Source organism: Dermacentor andersoni, chromosome 6 (assembly GCF_023375885.2).
Source record: "Dermacentor andersoni chromosome 6, qqDerAnde1_hic_scaffold, whole genome shotgun sequence".
Classification (NCBI taxonomy): Eukaryota; Metazoa; Arthropoda; class Arachnida; order Ixodida; family Ixodidae; genus Dermacentor; species Dermacentor andersoni.
Window position 1 is genome coordinate 167182781 of NC_092819.1, and position 27188 is coordinate 167209968.

At 45.9% G+C, this 27188-nt stretch overlaps 1 protein-coding gene across 5 annotated transcripts in view; it reads right to left on the reverse strand.

Moving 5' to 3' along the window:
* Positions 1-27188, reverse strand: part of LOC126523413 (solute carrier family 41 member 1-like) — a 474589-nt gene that overhangs the window by 113173 nt on the left and 334228 nt on the right. For 4 of the 5 annotated variants that reach the window (XM_072288882.1, XM_055066791.2, XM_072288879.1 and 1 more), the window contains one exon: positions 22684-22830. The exons of the other annotated variant lie outside the window; for it this stretch is intronic. In XM_072288882.1, coding sequence (XP_072144983.1) covers positions 22684-22830 — 147 coding nt within the window. The remainder of the gene's footprint in view (positions 1-22683; positions 22831-27188) is intronic. 5 annotated transcript variants of the gene reach the window in all.

Below are 27188 nucleotides of genomic sequence, written 5' to 3' on the forward strand. Positions count from 1 at the left end.
ACGAAAGATGTCTAGCTCTGCAAGAGTGATTTCAGCGGCCACGTCTGGCCGTGCTAACAGGTCTTTTGTCGCTCCACTGGTCTATCGGTATGTACTACCGACTTTGCCATCAGGTGAAACTATGAAGGAGTGTCTGTTCTTACACTGTGACGTTGCCGGGGCGCCATACCGCCTCGAAGATTTCCGTGACCCGCTGCAAGAGCTCGGTGCACTGAAAGACGTGGCCGGAATCGGGCCCTTCCAAATGACGCATGTGTGGCTCATCAAGCTACGAACTCCAGAGGTGAAGGAATTGCCGATTAAAGCGGGTAGCCTGGAGTTAACAGGGCACTTTTGGGCCGTATTGACCCAGTGCAGCAAGACATCAACTCACTATGTACTGGGTTCCATTCCACGTTACCGGGGAAGCATTGAAGAGGGCTTTCGACCACTATGGCGAAGTGAAAGAAGTACGACAATAGGAGTGGAAGGTGAGGGGCTTCGAGCAAGCCGAGTCTACCGCGCGTATTGTGCGGATGCCTCTCCGAGAGAACTTAACATCGGATGCTCTGCCCCATTTGTTCAAGATATTTGCTGGCGCAGTGCTGGTCGTCGTTCCTGGGAGAGCTCCAGTTTGCCTTCGATGTCGACGCAAAGGACACATTAGAAGAGACTGCAGAGTGCCAAGGTGTTCTGAGTGCCGGGAATTCGGCCTTGAAGCAGATGAATGCGTGCGTACGTATGCAAGAGTTACTGGCAGCACGCAGTCTGACGACGAAGGTCTCGAATTGATGGAAGAGGAGGTAACGAAAAAACTTACAGCGTCCTCGGAAACGCCTGTCGAACGGGGCAAGTGTCGCGAAAAAGGTGGAAACGCCATCCGCCTCGACACAGGACGTCGCAGCAGGAAGAAAGCAGAAAGAAAGAAGAATGAACAAAGAAGAGAGGACACAGCCTGCACCCAAAGAACCGCACCATGGGGGGCGACGGGTTTAACGTGGAACTGAGGACGCGGAGCCAGAGACGCCATATGAGACGCCGGATGAGACGGCCACTGAGGAGCCGGCCATGCCTTCCAAGCGGCACCGAAGTGATGCTCCAGATCAGGAGGCGCCGGCGGACAATGTCAATGCCTGCGGCCGCAGTGGATGGTGGTCCGCTCGACCCGGGCCAAGAAACGGAAGTACGCCCCCGCGCAAAGGTCAGCGTCGCTCACCCGAGAAGGGCAGGCGACGCAGTGACCAACGCGACTGGCGCCGGGGGGCCCGTTTAAGCTGTCGTGCCGACAGGAACGCTCGGTTTTTGAATGTTGCTATTTGCTGGGAGCCCTACCGTTGTTTTACTCTTGCTGTGTGAAATGGCTATGTCATTAGCTCCGTTGCGCGTGGGAACGCTCGACGTTAGCGGTCTCGGGACGAGACGGCGGCAGCTCCGACGCGTAATGTTGGAAGAAGGTTTAGATATATTGGCGATTCAAGATACTAAAATAGAGAGTGAGAGTCAGACTGACGGTATGGTTGCACAGTTTAGTTACCGCTATACCGTATACGTTAGCCATGCTGTCAGCACAACGGCCCGTTGCTGCATGTTTATTAAGAAAAGATTGGGAATAGTTGAAGAAACAATTATAAGTTGTCAGAGTGGACGATTCGTGCTGTGCAATTTTGTATATTGCAACATAAAATTCCGAATACTATGTATGTACGCACCAACGAAAGTGAATGACCGGCTAAGTCTCTTTGAAAAAATATCGCAATATCTGAAAACAGACAGATGTTTGATAGTGTTAGGAGATTTCAATTGCGTTTTGAGCTCGGACGATAGTTCGAGGGATGGATACTGGGCTGATAAGAGCGTTGTCTTTCTGAGGGGGGCCATTGGAAGAGCTCTGTTGGAGGACATTGCACATTACGCGAAAGGAGGCAATAATCGGCATTATACTCATTTTCAAGGCAATAGCCATGCAAGGTTAGACAGAGCTTATCTTTCGCAAGAAATCGCCATAGTGTGTGATGATTACAAGGTGCTGAACATAGCATTCAGTGACCATGCTTTAGTAACCTTCACGTTAGGGAAGAAGATCACCGCAAAACCTAGAATGAAATGGGAAACATGGAAATTAAACGCGATACTCCTGAAGCACGACCAATTTCTGGGTGGGGTGAGCGATGGGAGCGATTTAAGGAAGTCGTCAAAATGAACGCGATGGAGCGAGCCGTACAAATACGTTTTGAGAAGCGCCAAGATGAAAATAACCTTAAAAAATGCTTCAGGAATTGGTGAATGCTGCAACTGCAACACCAGGCACTTATATGGAAGAAATAAGGGAAACAAATAATAAAATTGAGGCTATCGACACGGAAAAATACCGTGGCGCACTTATTCGCGCACGAATGGGAAAGATCTTGGCTGATGAAATGCCAACAAAGCGTGCTTTGGGAACTCAGACAAAGTGTGCGAGGAGAAACGAAATAGTTGAGTTTGAATACAAAGGGAAAATATCTAGAGATGCCGAAGAAATCAATTATGCGTTTACGGAATATTACAGGGAGCTCTTCAAGTGTAGAATATTGAGCAAGACTGGGTATGAAAGCCATTTTCGAACCTCTCTACCTAGGCTAGACGCCGAAGAAACAGAAAAATTGTCAGAAGATATCACAGCAAAGGAGATCGAAATGGTCATTGAAAACCTCAACCCTCGAAAATCGCCAGGACCTAACGGCTTAAAAGCTGTTTTTTACAAAGCCTTTTGCTCGAAGATAGCCGTCGTATTAAACGTGTTTTTGTGGAGGCGTATCAAGAAGGTCGTATGCCACCGTCCTTTAAAAGGGCGTATATAGTCTTGATGCCAAAAAGCGATGACGCGAATAAACTTAACGAAGTAACAGGCTACAGGCCAATTACGCTGACATACGTAGATTATAGAGCATTAATGAAGATATTTGCGCGGAGTCTACAAGGGTTTATTGGTGCTTTAGTAGGACCGCATCAGACCTGCGGGACAAGAGGGAGGTCTATATTTACTAATATCCATGTGGCTCGCAGCATTCTTGAAACTTGTGATGCAGATTTTAGGAAAGTCGCTATGTTACAAATTGATCTAGAAAATGCATTCGACAGAGTAGGTCACGATCTCCTGTTTACAATTCTTGGTTACGTCGGTGGTGGATCACGGATAACAGAGGGAGTTAAAATGGCATACAATAATTGTACAACTAACCTCATTATCAACCATAACCTAACTGAAAGGATTGAAGTACGTTCCTCTGTTCGTCAGGGATGCCCCCTAGTCACCTCTTTTGTTCGCAATATATCTAGAGGCCCTCTGTAAAAAAATGATTGATAGTCCGTATGTGCGTGGATTCAGCCTAGAAGGGTGTGAGGGGCGTTTATTAGTTTACGCTGATGATGTTCATTCTGCGCTGATAAGGAGAGTGTTCGAGTGGCCATGACAATTATGTGCGAGTTTTGTGACATGACGGACAGCAATATAAACCTCAATACGTGTGTAGGCTTGTGGCATGGCCGGTGGCAAACAACGCCGCGTGTTTTTTAAGGTATGCAGTGGAAGCTCACGCCTGGGATTTATCTCGGTGTACCATTAGGCACGCATCGAGACACCAAAGATTTATGGAATGGCAAAGTGCAGGAATTAAAAGCTCAGACTGATAAGTGGGCCGGGCGTGACCTCTCCATATTCGCACGTGCGTCTATTTGCAGAATCTTCTTGGTGAGCAAGCTGTGGTATCTCATGCAAGTCCTGAGCTGTTCCCGATTCAATTTTAAGAAATTTCATAGAGCATTTGCTGTGTTTCTGTGGCAGTCTAAATATGAACGAAAAAGTAGGAACTACTTGTTTCGCAAGTTGGGTCAGGGGGGCTTGTTATTACCGAATTAATACGCAAAACAACCGGTTTCTAGATTTTTGTTCTTACGAGACGCGACAAATCATTTCTTGCGAACAGTTATTCAAGTCCGATTGAGTGATGTCTTACCTAACTTTGCTGTCTCGATGAGGGAGGGTGGGTGTTCCGCAACGAGTAAATTTTTATGTGAGGTGGTCGTAGCATTTAGATTTTTAAACCATCACTTTTCCATAGAATATTTGGCTACAGTGAGACGTAAGCGGATAAGCTCGAATTTAATAGACATTATGTTCCCAGAACCATTATATAAATTATTGTACCGCCAAGGCCAGGAGAAGAACGTGCTAAAACGTGTGAAACGAATGTTTGTACCAGGGGGAGTGAAAGCATTCTTTTTTAAACTACATACTAATACCTTGCCTGCGATAACATGGCTAGAAGAAAGAGGGGAATATTTACCATGCGGGGCTAACTGTTTGATTTGGACTATGGAACACCTTTTTCTAGACTGTTGGAGTGCCGTGCTCTTTTGGGGTTTAATAGTTCTCATGCAAAGAACTATTAAAAAAGGAATTGCCGTTAACACCGCGTGGTATTCGTTACCTAGCCACAGTGCAAGACAGTATACCTTATGGCATGTTCTTTCTTCTCGGCCTTCATAGTATCTGGAGAAACCGCATGGCTGTAAGGAATTGTAATATAAGTGTGAGAGCAGTAAAATCCTACTTTGCCTATATCCTATATTGTTACGGTGAAGTGAAGGAGTAAGTTGAATTGGACTAGAGGAAGATGAAGTCTGGCAGTTGCCTGAACGCCATATCCACCATTTGTAAATATACATTATTTTACACTCGTGGGCATGCTTTCTTCCTGCAACATTTTGGCGGAAGGTGCGGGGTACAACCACGGAACTTCGCAGCGAACGTCATCTACCTGCCGCCACAATGGCAAATCAAACGACACAAGCGACAACGCCTCATTAGCCTGTGCCAACGGTCATCCTAACTCATCCGGGGGACCCGGGGACATTTTGTGGCACGGACAACGCCGACGTCGAGGACTTGCTTACGATGTACGAGCGAGTGTGCGACAACAGGTGGGATCCAACAACGATGCTAGCAAACGTGATATTTTATCTGAGGGGAACTGCGAAGCAATGGTACGACACACATGAAGCTGACCTAACGAACTGGGATGTCTGCAAAGAAAAAATGCGAGACCTGTTTCTCAGACCTGTCGGTCGTCAGCTGGCAGCAAAAAAAGTACTTGCGTACCACGCTCAGACGTCCACAGAATCCTCTGTCGTGTACATATAGGATTTGCTGGCCCTCTGTCGCAAGGCTGATGACAACGGGACCGAGGCAGACAAAATTGGTCACATACTGAAAGGTATTGCAGATGATGCCTTAAATCTCCTGATGTGTAAAGATTGTGCCACTGTGGATGCAATTACAAAGGAGTGCCGGCGATTCGAACAAGTGAAGGGCCGCCGCGTCGCTCAAACTTTCGACCGATTGCCCAATACCGCCGCGACATCTTCTTGCGAAGACCCGCCGCGGTTCGTTCAGCCCACAGGACCGGAAAAAATAACGCGCATCGTTCGCCGTGAGCTTGACGCCATGGCCCCGGCTCCAGTTCGTTGAGAATGTCGGGAAAACGTGCCCGCTATCTCCCTTATACAAGCGGTCGTTCAGGAGGAAATAGCAAGTTTGGGCATTCCATCTCTCTGCTCGGTCCGCGATACGAACACCTACCAGATTTCTCCGGCCGCTCGCTCCCAGACGCAAAGCTTTCCGCCACGCCGTCGCAACCCAGCTGACTGGCGCACAGCGGATGATAAACCCATCTGTTTTAATGGTTCCGGTATTGGACACATCGCCCGTCATTGCCGCAACCACTGCTCGTCGCCTCGTCGGTGGTCGTCTCCGAGTCACTACCGCCAAGTACCAGACAATCGTACTTTCTCGCCCTATACGCCGACTAGGAGCATCAACGCCGACAGTGCTTCACCAAGATCCAGCTGCTCCCCGTCTCCACAAGGTCGTAGGTCCCGTTCGCCTCTTCTTCATCGCTCTTCATCCCCTTCTGCAACAGGTCGCTTCGCTTCGGGAAACTAGGCGGTGCAGCTCCCGGAGGTGAAGCTGCAACTCCGATCCGGCCCACAAATCCTCTGTTGACCCTACCTACATGTGGAAACCTACTGGACATTGAAGTTGATGGCGTTCCCGTTAGATCTCTCGTTGATACAGGAGCGCAGTTTTCAGTTATGAGCGCTGCGCTCAGCCGAAGGCTCAAAAAGGTTCTGACACCTGCCATACCGTGCACTGTGCGAGTCACCGATGGGAGTACTTCACCTGTCCTTGGAATGTGTACAGCACGTGTGACCATTGGGGGCCATTATACCGTTGTTCTATTTATCGTCCTTGAACACTGTCCACACGACCTAATTCTCGGCCTCGACTTCCTTTCTCAACACTCTGCCGAAAACACTCTGCCTAAATTGACTGCTCCGCAGGTGTTGTACAGTTAGATCTGCCGCTTCCTGCCAACGCAACAACTTGTGCTTCACACCGCTTATGTTCTGCTGAGTTTGCAAGGCTGTCTCCACAGGCGGCTACAAATGTCCTCCTCACGCCCTGTACTCCCGTACCTGATGAGTACGTCGTGTCGCCGCTTACTGACGTGGTTTTGTCACGCAATATTGCCCTGCCGAGTACCTTAATCCGGATCCGCGAAAAGTGCGCTCGCATGCCCATCGTCAATTTCGGATTTTCGTCGCATGTGCTGTCACACGGTATCTGCCTTGGAAGAATTTGAGATTTCTTCTTTGACCTCTGAATTCTTCCTCAGTACCAACGGACCTTTGTCACCCACTCCTTCGTACTCGACGCGTGCGGACGATGTTTCTAAGATGATCGCCCCTGACCTTCCTTCCGAGGAAACTACAGCTCTTCGTCACCTCCTGTCATCTTATCGGGGCATCTTTGATTTGGACGACCGTCCACTTGGCCAGACATCTGTTGTCACGCATCGCATCAACACCGGTGACGCCAGCCCCATTCATAGGCGGCCATATTGTGTCTCTGCAACAGAAAGGGCCATCATACAGAAAGAGGTAGACAGGATGATGGACAAGGACATCATTGAACCTTCCAGTAGCCCGTGGGCATCACCGGTTGTCTTAGTAAAGAACAAAGACAACTCGTGGCGCTTCTGCGTTGACTACCGTCACCTCAACAGGATAACGAAGAAGGAGATTTATCCCCTGCCTCACATTGATGAAGCTCTTGACTGCTTTCACGCATCCCAATACTTTTTATCAATTGACCTCCGCTCCGGCTATTGGCAGATTAGCGTCGATTAGATGGACCGCGAGAAAACCACCTTCGTCACACCGGACGGTCTGTACCAATTTAAGGTCATGCCCTTTGGATTATGCTACATTCAAGCGCATGATGGACTATCTCTTGGTCGGCCTGAAGTGGTCTACATGCCTCTGTTACCTCGACAATGTGATTATGTTTTCGCCGAACTTTGAGAGCCACCTGCGGCGCCTCCCAACCATACTCTCCGTGTTTCGCAGGGCTGGCCTTCAGCTAAACTCCTCCAAGTGCCATTTCGGTTGCCGTGAAATTAACATGGTCGGCCATCTCGTAAACGCCGCCGGAATCCAACCTGATCCACAGAAAGTTGACGCCGTGCAAAATTTTCCTGAACCTTGTTCAACAAACGATGTCCGCAGTTTTCTGGGCTTATGCTCCTATTTCCAGTGATTTGTGAAAAATTTTGCCGACATCGCTCACCCTCTCACTGACCTTCTGAAGAAAAACGTCTCTTTCTCTTGGGGACCACTGCAAGAGAAAGCCTTCTCTACCCTGATTAAGTGGCTTACAACTTCCCCGATTCTGTCACACTTTGACCCTTCTGCGCCCGCTGAAGTACGAAGTGACGCGAGTGGTCATGACATTGGCGCCGTCCTCGCTCAGCGTCAACAGGGCCAAGACAGTGTCATCGCTTACGCTAGCCGTCGCCTTTCCACGTCCGAGCGAAATTACTCCATTACTGAGAGAGAATGTCTCGCGGTCGTATGGGCGGTTGCGAAATTTCGACCGTACCTTTTAGGTCGGAGCTTCTGCGTCATAACCGATCATCACGCCCTCTGCTGGCTCTCCTCTTTGATGGACCCAACTGGACAACTTGCACGTTGGGCATTGCGTCTACAAGAATATACATTTTATATTATGTATAAGTCAGGGGGCCTGCATAAAGTCGCTAACTGTCTGTCCCGCAATCCCGTAGATCAACCGGGCGATACCAATGCAGACTCGGACATCAGTGTTCTATCCCTCTCCGGCTTCCTCCATATTGGCGACGAGCAGCGCAAAGATCCTGTTCTTCGAACACTTATGGAACGCCTAAGCTCCTCGCCCAATGACCCGTCCCTTCGGATGTTCACCTTGCGCGATGGAACTTTATACCATCGCAGCGTTCGTCCTGACGGCCCGGAGCTCCTCCTAGTTGTTCCCAAGCACATTCGAGTCGCCGTGCTCCAGCAACTTCACGACGCTCCTACTGCTGGACATTTGGGCATCGCTCGTACATACGACCACCTGCGGCGCCGCTTCTTTTCGCCCTGCATTTATCGCTATGTGCGCCATTATGTCGCTTCTTGCGACCTGTGTCAGCGCCGGAAGACGCCTGCTATGCCTCCTGCTGGTTTGCTTCAACTGATTGATATACCTACTGAGCCCTTCTTCTGTGTGGGCCTCGACATCCTTGGCCTCTTTCCAATTTCCATCAAAGGAAACAAATGGACTGCTGTAGCACCTGATTATGCCACGAGATATGTGATCGCACGAGCGTTGCCAACCAGCTGCGCTACAGATGGCGCCGACTTCTTACTATACGACGTCATCCTGCACCACGGCGCCCCTCGCCAGTTGCTGTCGGATCGCGGCCGCTACTTTCCATCAAAGGTCGTCGATGATCTGCTCCGCTCCTCTTCTACAGAACACCAGATTCCTACCGCGCACCACCCTCAAACGAACGGCCTCACCGTGCGACTCAACCGCACACTAACTGAAATGCTCACCATGTACGTTTCCGACGATCACCGCGACTGGGACGTCGCTTTACCGTTCATCACTTTCGCATACAACTCGTCCCGTCAAGACACTGCCGGATTTTCACCATTTTACGTTTTGTATGGCCGCGACCCCACCTTGCCCTTTGACACGGTGCTACCTTCCGCAGTAGAATCACCCAGGACTGGTTACGCTCGCGATGCTATTGACTTAGCCACCCAGGCCCGAGATGTCGCCCGTCATCGCCTCACAGTCTCGCAAGCTTCTCAAAAGCGACGCTATGATCTTCGGCACCGAGACCACCATTTTTCACCAGGTTCCCTTGTTCTTCTCTGGACGCCTTCACGTGGCGTCGGCTTGTTGGAAAAAACTACTTTCCCGTTATTCTGGCCCATACCAGATCTTACGCCAACTTTCAGATGTGACGTACGAGATCGCCCCAGTCGGTCAGCCTTCAGTGCCTCGTAACGTAACCAGCGATGTTGTTCACGTCGCCAGGCTGAAGCCCTATGTCCCCCCATTAAGTGAGGCTCTATAACTTGCACCGGGATGGAGCTACCCCGCCGGGAGGGTGATGTTACGGTGAAGTGAAGGAAGAAATTGAATTGGACTAGAGGAAGACGAAGTCTGGCAGTTGCCTGAACGCCATATACACCATTTGTAAATATACATTATTTTACACTCGTGGGCCTGCTTTCTTCCTGCAACAATATGAATAAACTACGGGAAGTGTTTCAGAAATTAGCGTATGACGATGAACCGTTGTTATTGATAGATGCCCTTTGTAATCTCAACCTCTAGCTCCAAGTGCCGTGGTGGGAAAGTGAATATTGTCAGATGGTGGCAACAGTGTGCATTGATGTGTTTGCCGATTGTCTGGAAATACAGAAAAAAAAAAGACGTAAGGTGGCCTGACAGCCCGCTGCGTTATCTGACTAAGCTAGCTTGGATGCTCGGTTGCCACAGTGAGAAGTTCGAATCCACACGTTAGATTTTTTTATTATTTTGTGTTTTTATTATTCTTTCTTTCCTGCAAATCATATTGACCGCAAAAAAGACGGGGACAGAGGAAGAAAACACATAAACAGCACGGGCGGTATGTGTTTTGTGTTTTCTGTTTATGTGTTTTCTTCCTCTGTCCCCGTCTTTTTTGCGGTCAATATGATTTGCAGTAAATACCAACTAGGCCAAACTGAAGTTCTTCTTTCTTTCCTGGTTTTCTTTTTCTTTTTTTTTTCTTTTTTTTCTGAGGTTGGGAAGCCTCACCTCCCCCAGTAAGCTACATCTCCCGGCTTGGAGTGGCGCCCGACACTGGCCAAAGCGCCGAGAGCAAGTGGAGCTATACTAATCCAGGTGCCAACCAAATTAGGAAGACCCGCTAAGCTTCAAGAAGAGACTCCCTCACCAGAACAAGAATTAGCCTTGCTGGTGCAGTATTCGGCCACTCCTTCCAAATGACTCATTAAATTAACCAATGGCACTCTGTCCCCAGCAGCTGAGGAGCAGCTGACCAAGGCGGCGGTCCGACCTGTAACGCAGCAGAAGGTGCCAAGAATCTGTGGACCCGGACAAACCGCCAATGTAAACTGACCCTGGAAACCTTTAACACTCGAACTCTCTCGAGTGAGGCTCGCTTAGCAGGACTTTTTGAGGAACTGTCAGGCATTGTTTCGGATATCATTGGCCTTATACATTGCTGACAAATGGCCACGTCCTCTGCTATAGAGGACTTCCAGATAAGAAACAGTACGGAGTAGGAAACACAGTCATTGAATACTTATCGCCCAACGAATCACTTAAGTCCTTGAACGTTAATACATTTTCTCTTATTGCCAGCATGGTTTTCGAGCTAAAAGATCGACAAACACATCAGTATTAGCTTTGTCTGACTACATAAATTCTCACTTGGCCAACAACAAAGGTGTCCTAGGCATATTTATAGATGTGCGAAAAGCGTTTGACACTGTAGGTCATGTCATACTGCTAAATAAGTTCGAATGCTATGGTTTTTGAGGACTAACTCTTCATTTTTCCTGCAGCTATCTCAATAGCAGCAAACAACTAGTAGACATTGCAGATACCAAATCCGACGTTTCTTACATTGTTACAGAGGTCGCACAAGGCTCAGTACTGAGGCCAATATTTTTTTCTTTATTTGTAAACGATCTTCCGGATGCCTTAGAAAACTTCTCTGCTGTGATGTATGCAGACGACACTGTTTTACTTTGTGCGCTGGACTCCTTGGACAGAATGTTTCAAGTGGCTAATTATGAACTTCGAAGTGTTAACCAGTGGTTCGCGTCAAATAATCTAACTCTGAATACCAAGGAAACTAAACATATTCTCTTTACTTCTTCGTGGAAAGCACTTCTAAGAGATTGTCATTCGCTTTCTCTAAACCTTCAGCGGGAAAGTTCATTTCAATACTTGGGTGTCACACTAGATGAGCATCCATTGGAAGCCTCACATTGCATTGCTGTGTAGAAAGTTGAGCAAAGCTTGTTTTATGCTGTAAGAATGGCGTTATTGCTTTTAAAGTGCCACTCTGAGAGCAGTTGACTTTAGCATATTCCATAGCCATCTATCCTACTGTATTTCATCTTGGGGTAACATGTACGTTCCATATATAGAATCTAGTGTACTTCAGAAAAGGACCTTGCGATTTATGACCTTTTCAGATTAGAGTGCTAAATCAATGCTGCTGTTTCAAAGTTTAAATATACTGCCTTTTAATTAAATACTGAATTTTAAAACTATATTACATACTCATAATAGCACAACCACTAACTGCCCTTTGAGTTTACCAAATTTTTTACATTGCAGAAGAAATAGACGCAGCACACTTAAGGTAAATTTTCTCTTGCCAAAAACGCATAATGTATATGGAAGGCGAAGGTTAAACAGCACTGGAGCACTCCTATGGGACAGCTTACCATGGGAAGTAAAACAAGCAAAATGTTTTTCAATATCAGTGAAATCCCATTATCACTCACTACTCTTGTCTGCATAGAGTTTTCATCACTCTGTTGTACATATCTGTTTTCCTTTTTCACTTGCAGTGTATAATTTACTACATACAAATTGCTTTCTATAGGTTTCTCGTAGCTATTACACGTACCCTGCCTTGTGTTTATAAATGAATATTTATGTATATATGATTTATTTATGCTTTGTGATATTGCCGTTATGATTGTGAGTTATAACTAGCTTGGATCCCAACTAGCCTTGAGGTAGGGATTCAGAAGTGCTGTACGATATTTCCTGTGTACTTTTCCTATTTTGAATAATCTTCAACTTCAACAACTAACCAATAAGGACATAGCGTGCAACATTGACGAATTATTCAGCATTAATGAGAGGATAGCAGTAGTTGTAATGAAACTAAATAAGAGGTATACATTAAACGTAGTACAAGCCTACGCTCCAACCTGCAGTCATTCTGATGATGAAATATATCAGTTTTGGGAAGATGTAGAATTTGCGATCAGAAAAGTCCAAACTCAGTATACTGCAGTCATGGGCGACATCAATGCAAAAGTGGTGAAAAAGCAGGGTTGTGAGCAAGCAATTGGAAAACTTCAGAACAACAGCCTCCACACGACTATGCCAGGTAACTTGTGAGTCTCTCACAGTACAGTTTGTGTCAGGCTCGCGTAATTTGTTGCGGGCGTTAACGTAATACGTATTGCACAGTTCACTGAGCATGTTGTGGTTAGTCTGCATGTTTTAACACCATTCCTACGCGACGTGTACTTTGTTTATATAAGCAATACGTGGTCTCGTTAGTCGTATTTGGTGCGCTTAATCATGTTGTGCGCCAACAAGCTAAAATGGGCGGGCACGCGAGGCTGGGTGCGATAACCTGATTACTACACTTTTTAAGATTCAGCACAGCATTTTGACACAATTCCAGGCTCGATCATGAAATCTCCTGTTAGGGAAGCAACTATATGCCTTTTGTGGTTACTTACTAGGCTTCTTTAGGTAGAATAGCTTTGTTTGCCTGATTTGTTTGTAGTCGTCGTTGGTGGTCGCCCGGTGGACAAAGGCACCGATGAAAAGCGTGCGTGTTCTCCCGAAACCGAGGTACACGGTGCGTTCGTAGCCGAGCGTCAGCATCTTCAGTCATTGAGCTAATTTGCGTGAGCTTTAAAGTGTGCAAAGGTTAACATGCGCCTGGGGAGCACTAGCAAAGAAAACATGCGGTCGCCCGCTCGTTCCACTATAAGTTCCACTATGTTTCTGAGGCGCACCTGCTGTGATTTGTGACTGCAAAGGCAAAGCTATAATGCATCTATGCTGAAAATAAACTATGAACTTGCTAAAAATAAAACACCATTTCACTTACCACAATTGCGGCCGCGTCATAGCACGGCAATTCTTTGCGCGGTCATCACTTCACTGCTACTTCGGAGCGTGCGCAACGGTCCTCATTGCATGCACCTTAATGCGACTCGGTTCGCAACAAGTAGGTCACTTAATGAAGACACAAGGAAATGTTATTCGTGATAAGTCACTAACGAGAAAAAAATTTACTCAAGCCCACTATGTTCTTGTTTGAGATTGTGTGAAGCGCTGTTATCGCATTTCCGCTTCGAGAACGAATGCTAAAAAAACTTTTTTTTTTATTTTCTGTGTACGCAGAGTCCTGACACGATGATCGGTCGCGGTATTTCTCTCGACTTAGAGGCACGAGAAAGATGATGGCACCAGCGCCCACCTATGAGCCTTTTGGGCGCTTAGAAGATTGGCAAGCACGTATGTTGGCGGGACTGTAGTTTGTAGCACTCTTTCGAACCTTCAGAGCAGCGATCGTTCGTGCCCTCTGTCAGCCATTGTACGTCACAGCTTATACGCGCCACGAATTCACATCGTACGGACGGTGCAGATTATTTAGGCTACTGAGGGCTAGCTGGGAGTCAGGATGTTGGCATCCGATCGTACATGTTTTATATACAACAATTCGCAGTAAGGTCTTGTGACACGCACTTGACGAAGGTTGCTTACCTAATTGTAGTGCGCGCGATACATTCGGAGTCGTCATGGCCGTTGGCGCTCGTTCAGATATCTTTTAATAGTTGTCGAAACAGGAAAAAAAGCTGCCGTCACTGAATTTGTATAACCGTTCGTATGGAAATCCTATGCTGTATACGAAGTTACTCGGAGCTTGAAAGCCAACGCGAACGCTAAAAGCGCATGGCATTACTATGCGTGCATTTTCTCTACGAAAGGTCGTCTGCTACACTCGAGCGGTGTAGGTGGCGCCATGGTAGAAGAGGGAACGTGAACGAGAAGAGAAACGAAGAGGAGTGAAAGCGGAGGAGGAGAATGTCGCTACTTCACGAAGTTTAAGGGGTCATAGGTGGGTGTATGGATGGATGGATGGATAGATGGATGTTATGAGCATCCCCTTTGGAACGGGGCGGTGGATGGCGCCACCGAGCTCTTGCTATTATACTGCCTAATGTCCTACCTAGGTTAAAAAGAAAAAAAGAAAAAAGAACACAGTGTATTCCCACAACCAAATTTTCTGACCCCGTACTGCGAACGTTGCTTTTGTACGTCTCCGTTTTTTGTCGTTTCCCTACCCTTCTTCCACCAATCTTCCAATCGCCCCTTATTAATCTCCACTGCGGACATGTTTGCTTTTCCACTGCTCTCGCTGAACCCAAGGGCATCAAGGAGGCCAGCAGTGCCTAAATCAACCGCTGTGCAGACGTCTTCACATTCTAACAAAACGTGCTCCATTGTTTCCCTATCTTTACCGCAGCAAGCACATGCTTCTTCTTCCTCCTTATATCTCGCTTTATAGGTGCGTGTTCTAAGGCGTCCCGATCTCGCTTCGAAAAGTAATGAGCTTCCCTTTGAGTTATCATAAATGGTTTCTTTCCTGATTTCGTTTTTTTCCTCTTAAGTAGTTACTCATGACAGGTTTCTTTTTCAGTGCCGCCACCCATGAGATTATTTCGGCCTCTCTGACTTTCCGCTTCACGTCCTTTGTTGCTGCGTGCCCACCCTACAGGCGGCGTACTTGCTGGTAAGCTTCCTAGTTCTTTTCTTCCACTGTGAATCAATGTTTTTCCTGTACAGATACCGCAATACTCTTCCAGCTCATTTATTTTTTCCATATTCCTCAGTCGTTCTTCGTAATCAATTTTACTGTGAGCTTACCTCACTTCAAAACTAGTCCAGCCTATATCATCCTGCACAGCTTCGTTTGTAGTCTTCCCGTGAGCGCGCAATGCGAGGCGACCCACTGACCTTTGGTTGCCATCGAGTCCTGATTGTACCCTTAATTTCAAGCAAGCTACCGCATTTCCAAAAGTAAGTCCTGGAACCATTACACATTTCCACAAACCTCGGAGGACCTCATACCTATCGTATTCCTATAGCGCTCTGTGCTTCATTATGGCTGCATTTCTCTTCCGCTTTACTGTTATTGTTCTTTCCTGTTTTTTCCATATATCTATTGCCTTCGTTTAACCATATACCAAGCTATTTATATTCTGTTACCATAGATATTTCCTGGCCCTGTATTGCCACTGTCCATTCACTGTTTTCATTGAATACCATGACACCTGAGTTCGATATTACTTCCTTCTAGCGCGCTTTCGAACTTCACCATGTACATCATAAACAGCAGTGGGGATAAAGGACCCCCCTGCCTCAGTCCCTTGGTGATATCGACTTTGTGCTCGCTCCTGATCCCTTCGTATTCAACGCAAACGCTATTTTCTAGGTAAATCTCTCTCAAAAGCTGTAGACAATCGTCACCTTCCCTTTCCAGAATACCCCGCAAAATGTTGCGGTCTACGTTGTCATAGGCTGCTGTAAAGTCTAAAAAGGCCACATACAACGGCCTGCTTTCTGCAAAATAGCGAGCGCCATCTGGGGCACATCAGACAAAGCTGCAGCGCTCTGCGTGCGAGAGCATATGCTTAGAAAAGGAATTTCTCGCTTTCTTCCCTGGCCTCTGCCGCGGCAACGCCACATGTTCACTGCGGCAAAAATAATTGAAGAAGCCGTCACTCCGTTGCAGTTCTCGTACATGACATGGACCTCCGACTTCAAGCGTGCCATTCAAACTGATCGCGTGTGGCAGTATCTGCTTTCTATAAGTGCCACTATTCGCCAGGCTCATCGAGGTTTCATAATTTCATAATTTAATTTCATAATTTATTTATTTATTAGTAAAAATACAGATAATTGCATGTGCGTAGTATACATAAGGAGGTCCCATAGTCAAAGACTGTATCGGGACCTGTATCGGGAAGATTACGTTAAGGATATCATATATTCGGAGGCTGCTGCTGCCAGCACGGACTGAGGCGAGCGACATGCACTCCTTCAGAAAGTATCGCAATGCACGTCGTCGAACCGCGCTGCCGAGTGTGCCCACGCCTGGCTTCGCAGACTGGCCGCAAGGCCGTCTGCGAACCTGACCACCTACTGACCACCTTGCAAGGCCGCTCGCCTTATTCGGCCTTTGCTGCCGACCGAGTATGGAGAGAACCAACTCTGTGTTCATTTACCCGCGACATAATCGTCTTGACCCTAAAACGCTAACGAAAATAAATGCTTTATGACTCGCGGCGTTTTCATTACAAGCGCCGTCGGCTTCGACAGCTGGGAGATATAGGCCTACCGGCTCGAGCGATCGGCGGCTGTCGGCAAAGTGATCGCATCGAGCGTGACGCTCCGCTGAGGAGACATTAACGTACTAACACGGCCCAGCTGCAACAAAGCAAAGTTGCACGGAGCTGTTTGTCTTATTACGACGGGACTTTTTCGCGTACGGTAAATACGGAAAAGTCTAAAACGGGCGCGCCGTTCTCTCGACTGTATGCACTAACTGCCCTCGATGAGGATCGAAGGCTTTGTTCGCTGGCCGTGGGTGTCGCCGGTTACGGAGGAGGATAGGATAGGAATAAACTTTATTTGTTCAACGGTTATTTAATGTTGGCGCCCGGGGCTAGGCTGCCAGGGGTCCATCGCCCGAGGAAAATCTTTCGAGATCCTCGGCAACGGCCCTGGCCCGCTGGACGGCCCACTCGTGGTCTTCGGGTGCCTCGCCCAGGAGGGCGGCTTGCCATCTCTCACTGAGGCGCCCCGCTTCAGAGGGTCCTCATGTTGTCTTCTTCCTTCCTCCTTGTCCTTCTTCCTCATGGCGTTGGCATTCCCAAAGCACATGAGCCATATCGGCCCGTTCTCCGGTTACGGAGAGGCTTCTGCTAGCAATTGAACGCATAGTTTTCTGCGAAATCTTTAACGCGTGCATGAATACTAAGAGCCTAAATTAAAAATGCATTTGGATATCTGTACACCGTTGGCAGAATAAACCAAACCAGGCGAACAACGCCACACGGTGGTCGCTCGGCGCTGCCCGTCGGCGACACCTACTGACCTCTGGTGGCGTGTTTCGATCGTGGCAGTTGCGTCGTGCTTGCCGCTGATTGTCACACGCTTTCGACGTCACATTATAATATTTATTATAATTACACGTCACCGACAACTCGGGAGTCATAAGCTGTGATATCAGCCATCATATGCCTATTTATCTTTTTCTAGAAAGTAAAGGCGCCGTTAAAAGTGCGTGCACTGAAAAGACAACGCACAGCAACATATCCGCTCAAACGCTAGATAAATTCAGAGAAGCCGTGCGCTAAATAAACTGGTGCGATGTTTTTGCCATTGAAAATGCCAATGAGTCATATGATAAGTTTGTGAGCAAACTCAAAGCGCTGTACTTCAAAACATTCGCGTTTCAAAACTATCGCAGTCGAAGAATGTCACGCAAGCCATGGATTTCGAAAGAACTCGTCAAGCAAATCAACCAAAAAAAAATAAGTTTTATCAGTCTTTTATCAAGTCGAAGGACTTGTCAAAGTGGAGATAATATAAACAGTTCAGGAATAAATTGAGCAAAGAAAAAGAAAAGGCGACAAATGACTACTACAGCCGTATATGTAACAATGATTCTATGCGCAGAAGTGACAAAGTAGGGAAAAAAATAAACGAAACACTAAATCGGAAGTCAGTCGATACACGAACAGATACGTTGAACATTGATGGCCCTTTTGTAGGTGGCACAGAACTTGCGAACCATTTTTACAATTTCTTTGTTAAAGTAGGATGCGTAGATCACGACATTCAAGATACAATGCATGCAGCTTCATTAAGAGAATCTTTATTCCTAAAAACTACTAGCACCCCTGAGGTGATCACAACATTTTCATCCTTGAAAAATAGCCACAGTCGAGGCTTAGATGATTTAGAAATTAGGCCAATTAAGTACGTCACAGACTTACTTGCACCAGCAATAATGCACATTTATGGAGGCGAAATGCGAAAACACCCATGTACTTAGATTTACGTGCACGTTAAAGAACCCCGGGTGGTCGAAATATCCGGAGTCCTCCACTACGGCGTGCATCATAATCAGAAAGTGCTTTGGGCACGTAAAACCCCACAATTTTTCAGCAATGCACAATTTTAATATTTCCCTGTCAACCGGAGTTTTCCCGCGTAATATGCAGGTAGCTAGAGTAATAGTTATTCACAAAGGAGGTGACACAAATAATATTGGCAATTATCGACCAGTATCTATACCTCCTGTGCTATCAAAGGAACTCGAAAGAATTGTGAACTTTCATATTGATAATTTTTCGCAAAAACATGGCTTGCTAACGGATTGTCAACACGGGTTTAAGAAAAAGCGGTCTACGGAAACTGCTTTAAGTATGCAAAAGGAGCTTATTCTAGAGAACATTGAAAAAAAAATGTCTAACTTTAGGGTTATACTTAGACTTCAGCAAAGCCTTTGATAGAGTCAACCATAGTTTTCTGCTGATAAAGCTGGAAAAATATGGCTTCCGAGGAATAACACTTGAACTTATCCGATCTTATATAGAAAGCCGACATCAGTTTGTTGAAATTAACGCGAACAGATCGCCGATACAACCTTTGACAGCGGGTGTGCCCCAAGGTAGCATCCTTGGCCCGACAGTTTTCCCCTATTACATTAATGATATTGTGCAAGTAAGCGATATGTGTAAATTTGTCACGTATGCAGATGACTGCTCTGTCTTTTTTACAGGTAAAGGTTTAAAAAAAATAACGCCTATAGCAAGCTCCGTTTGTTATGGACTTCGAGCATGGTCTAAGACAAACGGCCTCACCTTCAATGAAACCAAAACAAAATGCGTTATTTTTCATGCTCCGGGAAGTTCTACTACATTGCCAGGTAATATTGTTTTGGGTCCATATAAAATTAACATTACGTCCTCCATAAAAACCCTAGGCGTAATATTCACAGCGCAGGTGTCCTGGTATGAACACGTTAGTCATGCTTGCGCAAAGCTACGAAAAGTTTTTGGTGTGTCAAATAGGAATCGAAGCGCATTACCTTTTAAAGTTAAGCGTCTCATTTATCATGCTCTTTTCCATTCACACCTCAGTTACTGTTCACGTATGTGGGGTAACACTACAGCGCAAAATATTCAAATGCTAGAAATACTTCAAATAAAAGCGATTCGCGCAATAGCGAACGTTTCTTTTTTTCGAACATACGCAAGAGCTTTTCCAACAAAACAGAATAATCAGAGATCGTGACATATATAAATTCAAAACATTACTAAGCTATAGAAATGCTATGCTGGGAAAACTCGATTCATTCCTAACCCTGGGATACGACACAGCTCGCTCGAATTCACATTTGCACGCGCCCACGCATGCACCAACGCACAAAAATTTACGCTCGCACGCACACACGCACGTTCGCACACTCACACAAATGCACACACACGCACTGATACGACACGTGCTTTCACATTTACACTCGCCCACGCATGCGCCTACGCAGAAGAGCCTACGCACACACACACAAACACGCGTATGCTTGCACACGCATACACACCCTTGTGCGCATGCATATTCAAATACTGAGACACAAACACGCACGCACACGCAAATACAAGTACACACGCACGCACACTCAAGGTGTGTACACGCATACACACTCCCTCTTCTTCCCTTCTGCCTCACAAAAACATGCGCGTGCAAACAGACTGAGTGACACTCGCTCTGCAACTACCGTTCAAAACTCAAGCGGTAATAAATCACTTTACTGTTTAAATTTCGCGCTTCTTGAAGTCAATGCGCGCTATACTGAGAGGGGGTAAGACCGTTTGCTCCTGTCGTGTGACTTAACGACATCACCGCCCATCTCCGGCCAAAACACTGCTTTAACGCACCACCAATGTTCCGACTAGGTGCCATAAGTGCATATGTTGTTACAAAAGACTCACCTCTTGGCGCAGACAGTTGAAACTTGTTGATACTCGGCTATTATACAGAAATAAAATTGCTTAAAAATATCTACATTCGGTTGTGAATGTGCATTGCCATGAAGTTCTACAAGATGGTGAAGGTGCAATGTCCCGAATTCCTGATTATATCCCTGCTACAAGGCACGATAGTATATTTTTTAACGTAAGACAAAGATATACGCATGCTTGTCGTTATGCTGTCCAAGGAATAAAATCTGATAATAAAAGCTATGACTTAACAAAGAAGCAACCCATTCCTACATTTTCGCAAGCAGAAATAGAAAAAAATATTTGAAGGGCCCTCCTGAAGAAAGCAAAACAGAAACCTGATCCTGACTTTTGTATTTCGGCCACCTGGTGGAAAACTGTCGTACTCAGTACTACGTGGCGTAAAAAAAAAAAAAAAAAAAAACATACACCACGCCGCACGGCATCGAACGACTGCCAGCATAACGCGTAAGGATAGGTGCGAGCGACTAAACGACAAGGCCACGGCTTTCAAAATTTTCGCGAATTGTACGCTCGGGTTTTTATATATACCACGTCAATTTGCACTGCTGTGGGCCAAAAATTGCTTTTGGGAACAGTGTTACGCCATGTTTAGAGAGTCGAAATAGGCATCAATCGAAAGCTGAGTCTCCGGACTACATACGCTGCTGCGACTTTTACGATAGACGCCGTAATTTTATCACAGCTACCGTTTTTGTTTTGAAAATCGAGTACAAATTTTCGTCGTTTCCATGGGCCTCCATCGCTGAATCTTTTAACCACTCTGGGAACAAAATTCTTGCTTGCCAGGGAGTGATCACCGCATTTGGCTCGTGTGGATTGTCTTCCAGAACATGTCTGTCAACTGCCTTTCTCAATAATCGACCTGCAGCGTTTGTTATTGGCGAAAGCCCCGCTCGTTCCATTGAAAACGGGCTAGCTTCGTGCCGAGGCCGCTTGGGGCGCTAGTTGGTACGCGTCCAGAAAAGCTGGATATGTACACAATGTATTGATTTATTAGCTCAAGCAGGCTAAGTGACTATTTGTCGCCCGCCACCCCAAACCCACTTCAAAGGGGATGTGATTACAAAGCAGCATCATTCTGATGTTCATTATCCGGCGCCAATAAAGCTCCAGCTGAACCGCGGAGAATCGGAGTAGTATAGCACGAAAGATTGCACTGATCGGAGGCATGTCGAGAGCGATGCGTCGCATTCTACCGAACTCGTTCAGAGTTGCAGTGACATCATCGCTAGAAATGTTGAAACACCGAACAATTGTAGTGGTTATTTCTTAGCTTTTACCTAACTATAGCCATCAGTCATTCGCCGCAGCAGGTGTATTCGCAACAGCTTGGACTTTGACGATGTAGAATACGCAGATTCTGGTGAGCTGGTGAGCTAGCGGCGTACCTGTTATATCTTAGGAATAATCGCTACGCATGTGGATTTCGGTTGTCGCTAGAAAAAGTCTAGAAAGTATTTGTGGACAATATTTTTACATGGTTTTTCGCACGTGTACTGAAGGGTCATAAGCCCCGAGGCCTCCTAGCTGAACAGGGCGGCAATGCGGGCCAGTGGCGATAAAGATCTCGTACGAGACCGTGGAGACAGTATTTAGACAGAAGCGTGTATATAAAGGAATATCGACGTTTCAGTTCAACAGGCAGCCGCAGATTGCCAGGCATAGTTAAGACAGTAAATTGTTAAGCACAAAAGGTGTTCTAGAAAGAGTGTTACAGATTAAACCAGCTTGGGTTATTGACACGAAGGCTCAAGAAAATTGTCTCTTGGGCCAGCAGCGCAAGCTTGTCATCATCGCAAGACAATGGCGATCCCTGCAGCAGGTCATCTTGCCGGAAGCTGTCGGTTGATAGAACAAGGCCAACTATTTTTAATCGGCAACTCGAACACTTTTTAGCTCGGCACCATGGATACTAAACCCGCTTTATACCGAAGTGACCTAATTTGAAGTATCGTTTTATTCCAAGTTTTTCGTGGTCTAGGTCGCATTTACTGCATGTTAGGCCGGATTACTCGAAATGCAGTAGCCCCGGACTCCGAACTTAGTACGAAACGCAAAATCAGTACGGGATCACATGACCCAGAGAGAACTTTCGTTTCATCCTACCGGGTAGAAGAGCCCTACGTAGGTACTTCTGCCGCGTGTCGGTATGACATTCATTTATTTGCTGATTTATATTCAATTAATTCATTTAGGCATACTGCGCATAAGCATACGGTCCGGATAGGACAATATCTGGCGACGTTCACGGGTATGAAATTTGTTCCGTTGGACTCGGGTGGCCATCAGCTTTACTAAGAATGTTTAACAGCCCTTTGGCTTTAACAAAATATTGCTCATAGTGAGGGGAATTTTCCACCTTGATAATTTAGTTATAGCGAGCGTTCCCTGTAATGACAAAATGTAGATACTCACCTATTTGTCCATGTAGGAGTGTGGAGAAACCAGCCAAGATGGCCAATGTGGTCATGTCGCCAAGTGCGTCCACCACTGATGTGGCCACATTGTCCGGATTGATGCGGCAGCGGCCGGAATACGCAACCACCAGAACCATCACTGTTCCTGCGTCAACGAGTATATGAATCAAATCGAGTACTTACCTGCATGCTGCAGCTACTCCACTCAGGGTGGGACCAGGTGACCATTTTCTCATAGGCCCGAACTGCCCGCTGCGCATAAAGCGAACGTAGCGCGATAGGTTCTCAGTTGTAGTGTTTACGCGGGAAATAATCGGGCGGCCCGTGTTTCCTTGTTTGTGAATCTTCGGGAGCATGTACAATCTACCAGCCACAGCACTGATAGGTAACAGTGACCGAGCAGTTTTTTCATCCATCTTTTTCTCTTTTAGTAGTGCCATAAGCGTATCCTACAAACTGCCCTTAAAGTTACCGGTTGGGTCATCCGGAAGTGCTTCGTAGAAAGTGGCACCAGACAACTCTCGGATGCCACTCTCGGATGACACTCTAATGCCGGTTACAGTAAATGAAGTAATTACAGAATTTTTATCACTCAATAATAGTAAAGCTACAGATGCGTCAGGTTTCCAGATACAGCCCATAAAATTTACTATCGACATTCTTGCACCTTGCCTTGCCCATATCTTCAACTTATCTTTAGTTTCCGGCGTTTTCCCGCGTCTTATGCAAAGGGCAAAAGTTATAGTAATATATAAAAAAGGGAACAAAAATGTAGTGGGAAACTATCGCCCGATATCCATCTTACCTGTGTTTTCTAAAGGCCTCGAAAAAGTTGTTCTTAAACGGCTATCTTGTTTTAGTGAAAGATACAACATTAACACTACAGCTCAATATGGCTTTCGTAAAAACAGATCTACTGAGTTAACTCTCCTTGCTCAAAAAGAATTCATACTAAAAAATTTTGAATCAAAAAACATGGTACTAGGATTATTTCTAGATTTTTCAAAGGCGTTCGACCTTGTTAATCACTCTGTGCTGCTTAAAAAATTGGATCATTACGGTATTAGAGGCATAGCCCATATGCTGATTGCCTCATACTTGCGACATAGGTCTCAGTTTGTTAGTATTGCCGGTGAATGCTCCCAGTTGAAAGCCGTAGCTTCCGGCGTTCCGCAAGGGAGCATTTTGGGTCCGTTTCTTTTTGTTCTTTATGTCAATGATATTGTCCACATCGACAGCACTGCTAAGTACATAATTTACGCAGATGACACCAGCTTGTTTTTTTCGGGTACTTCAACTGCTGATCTCGCAAATCGAGCTAATAAAACCTTAAAAGAAATAAATACTTGGGCGGCTGATAATCCCTTAAGAATTAACGTTAGCAAAACTGCAGCAGTCATGTTTCACCCACGTCACAAACACTTTGAACCTCCTCTAATTGAATTAAACAATACCAGAATAGAATTTGTGCAGTCTGTGAAAACTCTGGGCGTTTACTTTGCAGCAGATATGTCGTGGAATGATCATATTAATTACGTAGTTCAGAAACTTTCCAGAACAGTTGGTATCATGCGCCGCAATTGCTTTAATTTTCCTACATCAGTTAACTTGTTACTTTACCACTCTTTGTTCTCTTCCATAGCCAACTACGGATGTATTGTGTGGGCAACAACAACAGCTGGAAACATTAACAAACTCACTGTCTTACAAAAACGTATTATACGCATTGCATGTAAAGTGCCGTATTTCTTCCACACTGCAGGCCTTTTCCATCAACACAACATTATACAGATGAAGTCCATGTATAACTACAGACTGTGCTATAAATATAAACTCGCCATGATGAAAAATGATGACTCCTTGCTTAGACTTGCTGGGTTAGAGCAGAGCAGGGGTGCTATGCAGGATGCGCCGAGTTTGGCGAAACTCGGGATCTTCACGAGCTCTGGCGACACCCCAAGATGAAAGCACGAATGGTACCGAGACACAGTTTGTCTTTCGACAAGCCTCCAGTTTCATTGGTTTATCTAGATTCACTCTGGCTGGCTATCATTCCTTGGGCGTTGCCTTCTGGGCGGTCGACAAACTGGGGCTCACGTGATCATACCGTCGGTGCATGGTCGTGCCTTCTTTCACTTGTTTGTCGTTCCACCGAGTGCATTACATGCAGAAGCAAGTTGTAAAACAAATGCATTTAGTACAATATTATTAGTTACTTTAACGTGGTTTAGAAGCATTTTGAAACTTACGAGATGTGCACTGAATGCGTCTTAGACTAATTTGTAATTTAGTACGCTTCGCATTACACCACGAGGGAACGCTGTAGTGGCGTCATCACATCCATTCACTGGGCAAGCATGGCGGCTAAGCATCAGAGAGGCCCAGTGTAAACAAACCCGTACAACGAGCTTGCAGTGCGCGACGTAGTGATCAGGCTCGACGATGGCCACTATTTCTTGGATAGTTCTGTTCCTCCGTGGGCAATCTTCCCGTGCACCCGGTAAGACTGCCAATAGCTTCGGCGATTTTACAGATCGCAACGCGCACCTACTGTTCACGGCGAAGTGCTGAAGAAACAACTTGTCCGGTGCTGCTTCTGCGAGTGCGCCGAGTTCCTCCACTCTGCGTGACTGCGAGCGTCACGAACATTACATAGTGTGGGCAAAAGGCAGACATCCTATATAGCTGCGATGCGAAAAGGAGGTGGTACCGACGATGGATCTCGCTACCAACACAGTGAAGGAGACATCGACAAACTGCAGATAAGTATATTTCTACTGTTTCATATTTAGCATACTGAGTGCACGGATTAAGTCACTTTCGTAGTAACGAACTGAATGTCCAGCAGTTTAAAGAAGGGAGTGAGAACCAATGAGTGCTCGTGCTTTTACATGCAAGTGGGCCCGCGAAAATATGGAAAAGATGAAGGTAACCTTCACTAACTTGGTGAGATAACAGAAATTCATGAGTCACATTAAGCCAGCAAAATTTATGGAAGAGTATCTTTATCCAAGTGAAATATCAATAGCAAGTACTGATATAAAGCAGGAAACTTAGACAAAAATTTCATGGGTTGAACAGCACATGGAAGGCATTGCCGAATCGTGATCGCCACGTTACCGATATCCTTGAAAAAAGTCTAGAATCATTGCATTCCACCTGTTATGCGATATGGGACATAAACCTGGAGGTTAACAAAGAAACTTGAGATGTCAAGGACTGTGCAGAAAGCGAAGTAACAAAAATTGTTGGAGATAGCGTTAAGGCAGGAAGACAGTGGCGTAGAAAACCGTGGCAACTGATATGCTAGCTGAGATTAAGAAAAAAAGGAATCGGCAGGCAGGACATGCACGTATTCGATCACTTGTTGCCAATTCATATCAGGTGATTACATAAGCATGACAGAATGGATGTCAAGGAGAGAGAACTACAGCCGAGGATGGTAGAAAATTGCGTATTGGGACAAAAATATGATGTTTGTAGGCATAGGATGCAATCAGCTCATATAAGACGGGATTGTAGGGTGAGGCATTTGTTTTCCAGCGAACAAAAATAGGTTTGTGGTGCTGACAGTAGAGACTCGTGAAGGTGCAGGGCCACCTCAGCTGCTGGCACACTAATCAACATGACAATTGGCTCTGAAAAAGAAAACCCCAGTTATGAAAAATAAAGCGACGTTGTACCAACGCATTGTTTTATTATGCATACTACACTAGAGGCTTCCACAGTTAAGGGCACTTAGTACTAATAGTGCAACGAGCATTTTTCTTTGTAAATAATGGTTTGTATGCGGCTGATTCATTCCGATACACTTTTTGCAGCAAAACATTCTGCTGCTGGAGGCACTCAACCGCCTGGTGGCAGTAGGCGAGTGCCAGGCACGTGCTCTTGAGAGTGTGGCAGAGGTCCAGACGGCTGCTCTGCAACAGTAGTATTGGTGCCCTCACTGCTCTCCTGTCGAGCCCACAGAAGGCACCTTATAAAGGAGCTTTCAGTTTAATATTTTGTTTATTATTCAAGAACATGAATAAAATTATTGCAGTAAACATTGTGCTGTGCATATTAGGAGACTTGTAACATGCACTTGGTGTCCCTTCAAAATAGGCAAAAACGTAAGAAAACCTGTGCCACTCTTGGACCATGTAAATAAAAATACAGCTATGCAGCATACACGTCATCATGCTGTTTGTTCTTTCTATGTGCAAGAATACAGTGCGTGTTGATTAGCCACAAGATGAACGGTGTGTGTAATTCACAATGAAGACAGGAAAGAGCAGGAGCTTAATAATGCTATCACCTATAGACTGCATATGACTGCAACACTCCCCGATTCAAATGTGCCATTACATGCATGTTCGATACCACATATTCTTTAACATTGTCTTATAATTGCATGTACTATATTTCACACATCTTAAGCCCTTGCATAGCACACTTCTGATGTATCCATTTCATAGGCCAAATAATTGTACACTTTGTCCTTTTGTGTTGTATGAAAAGCAG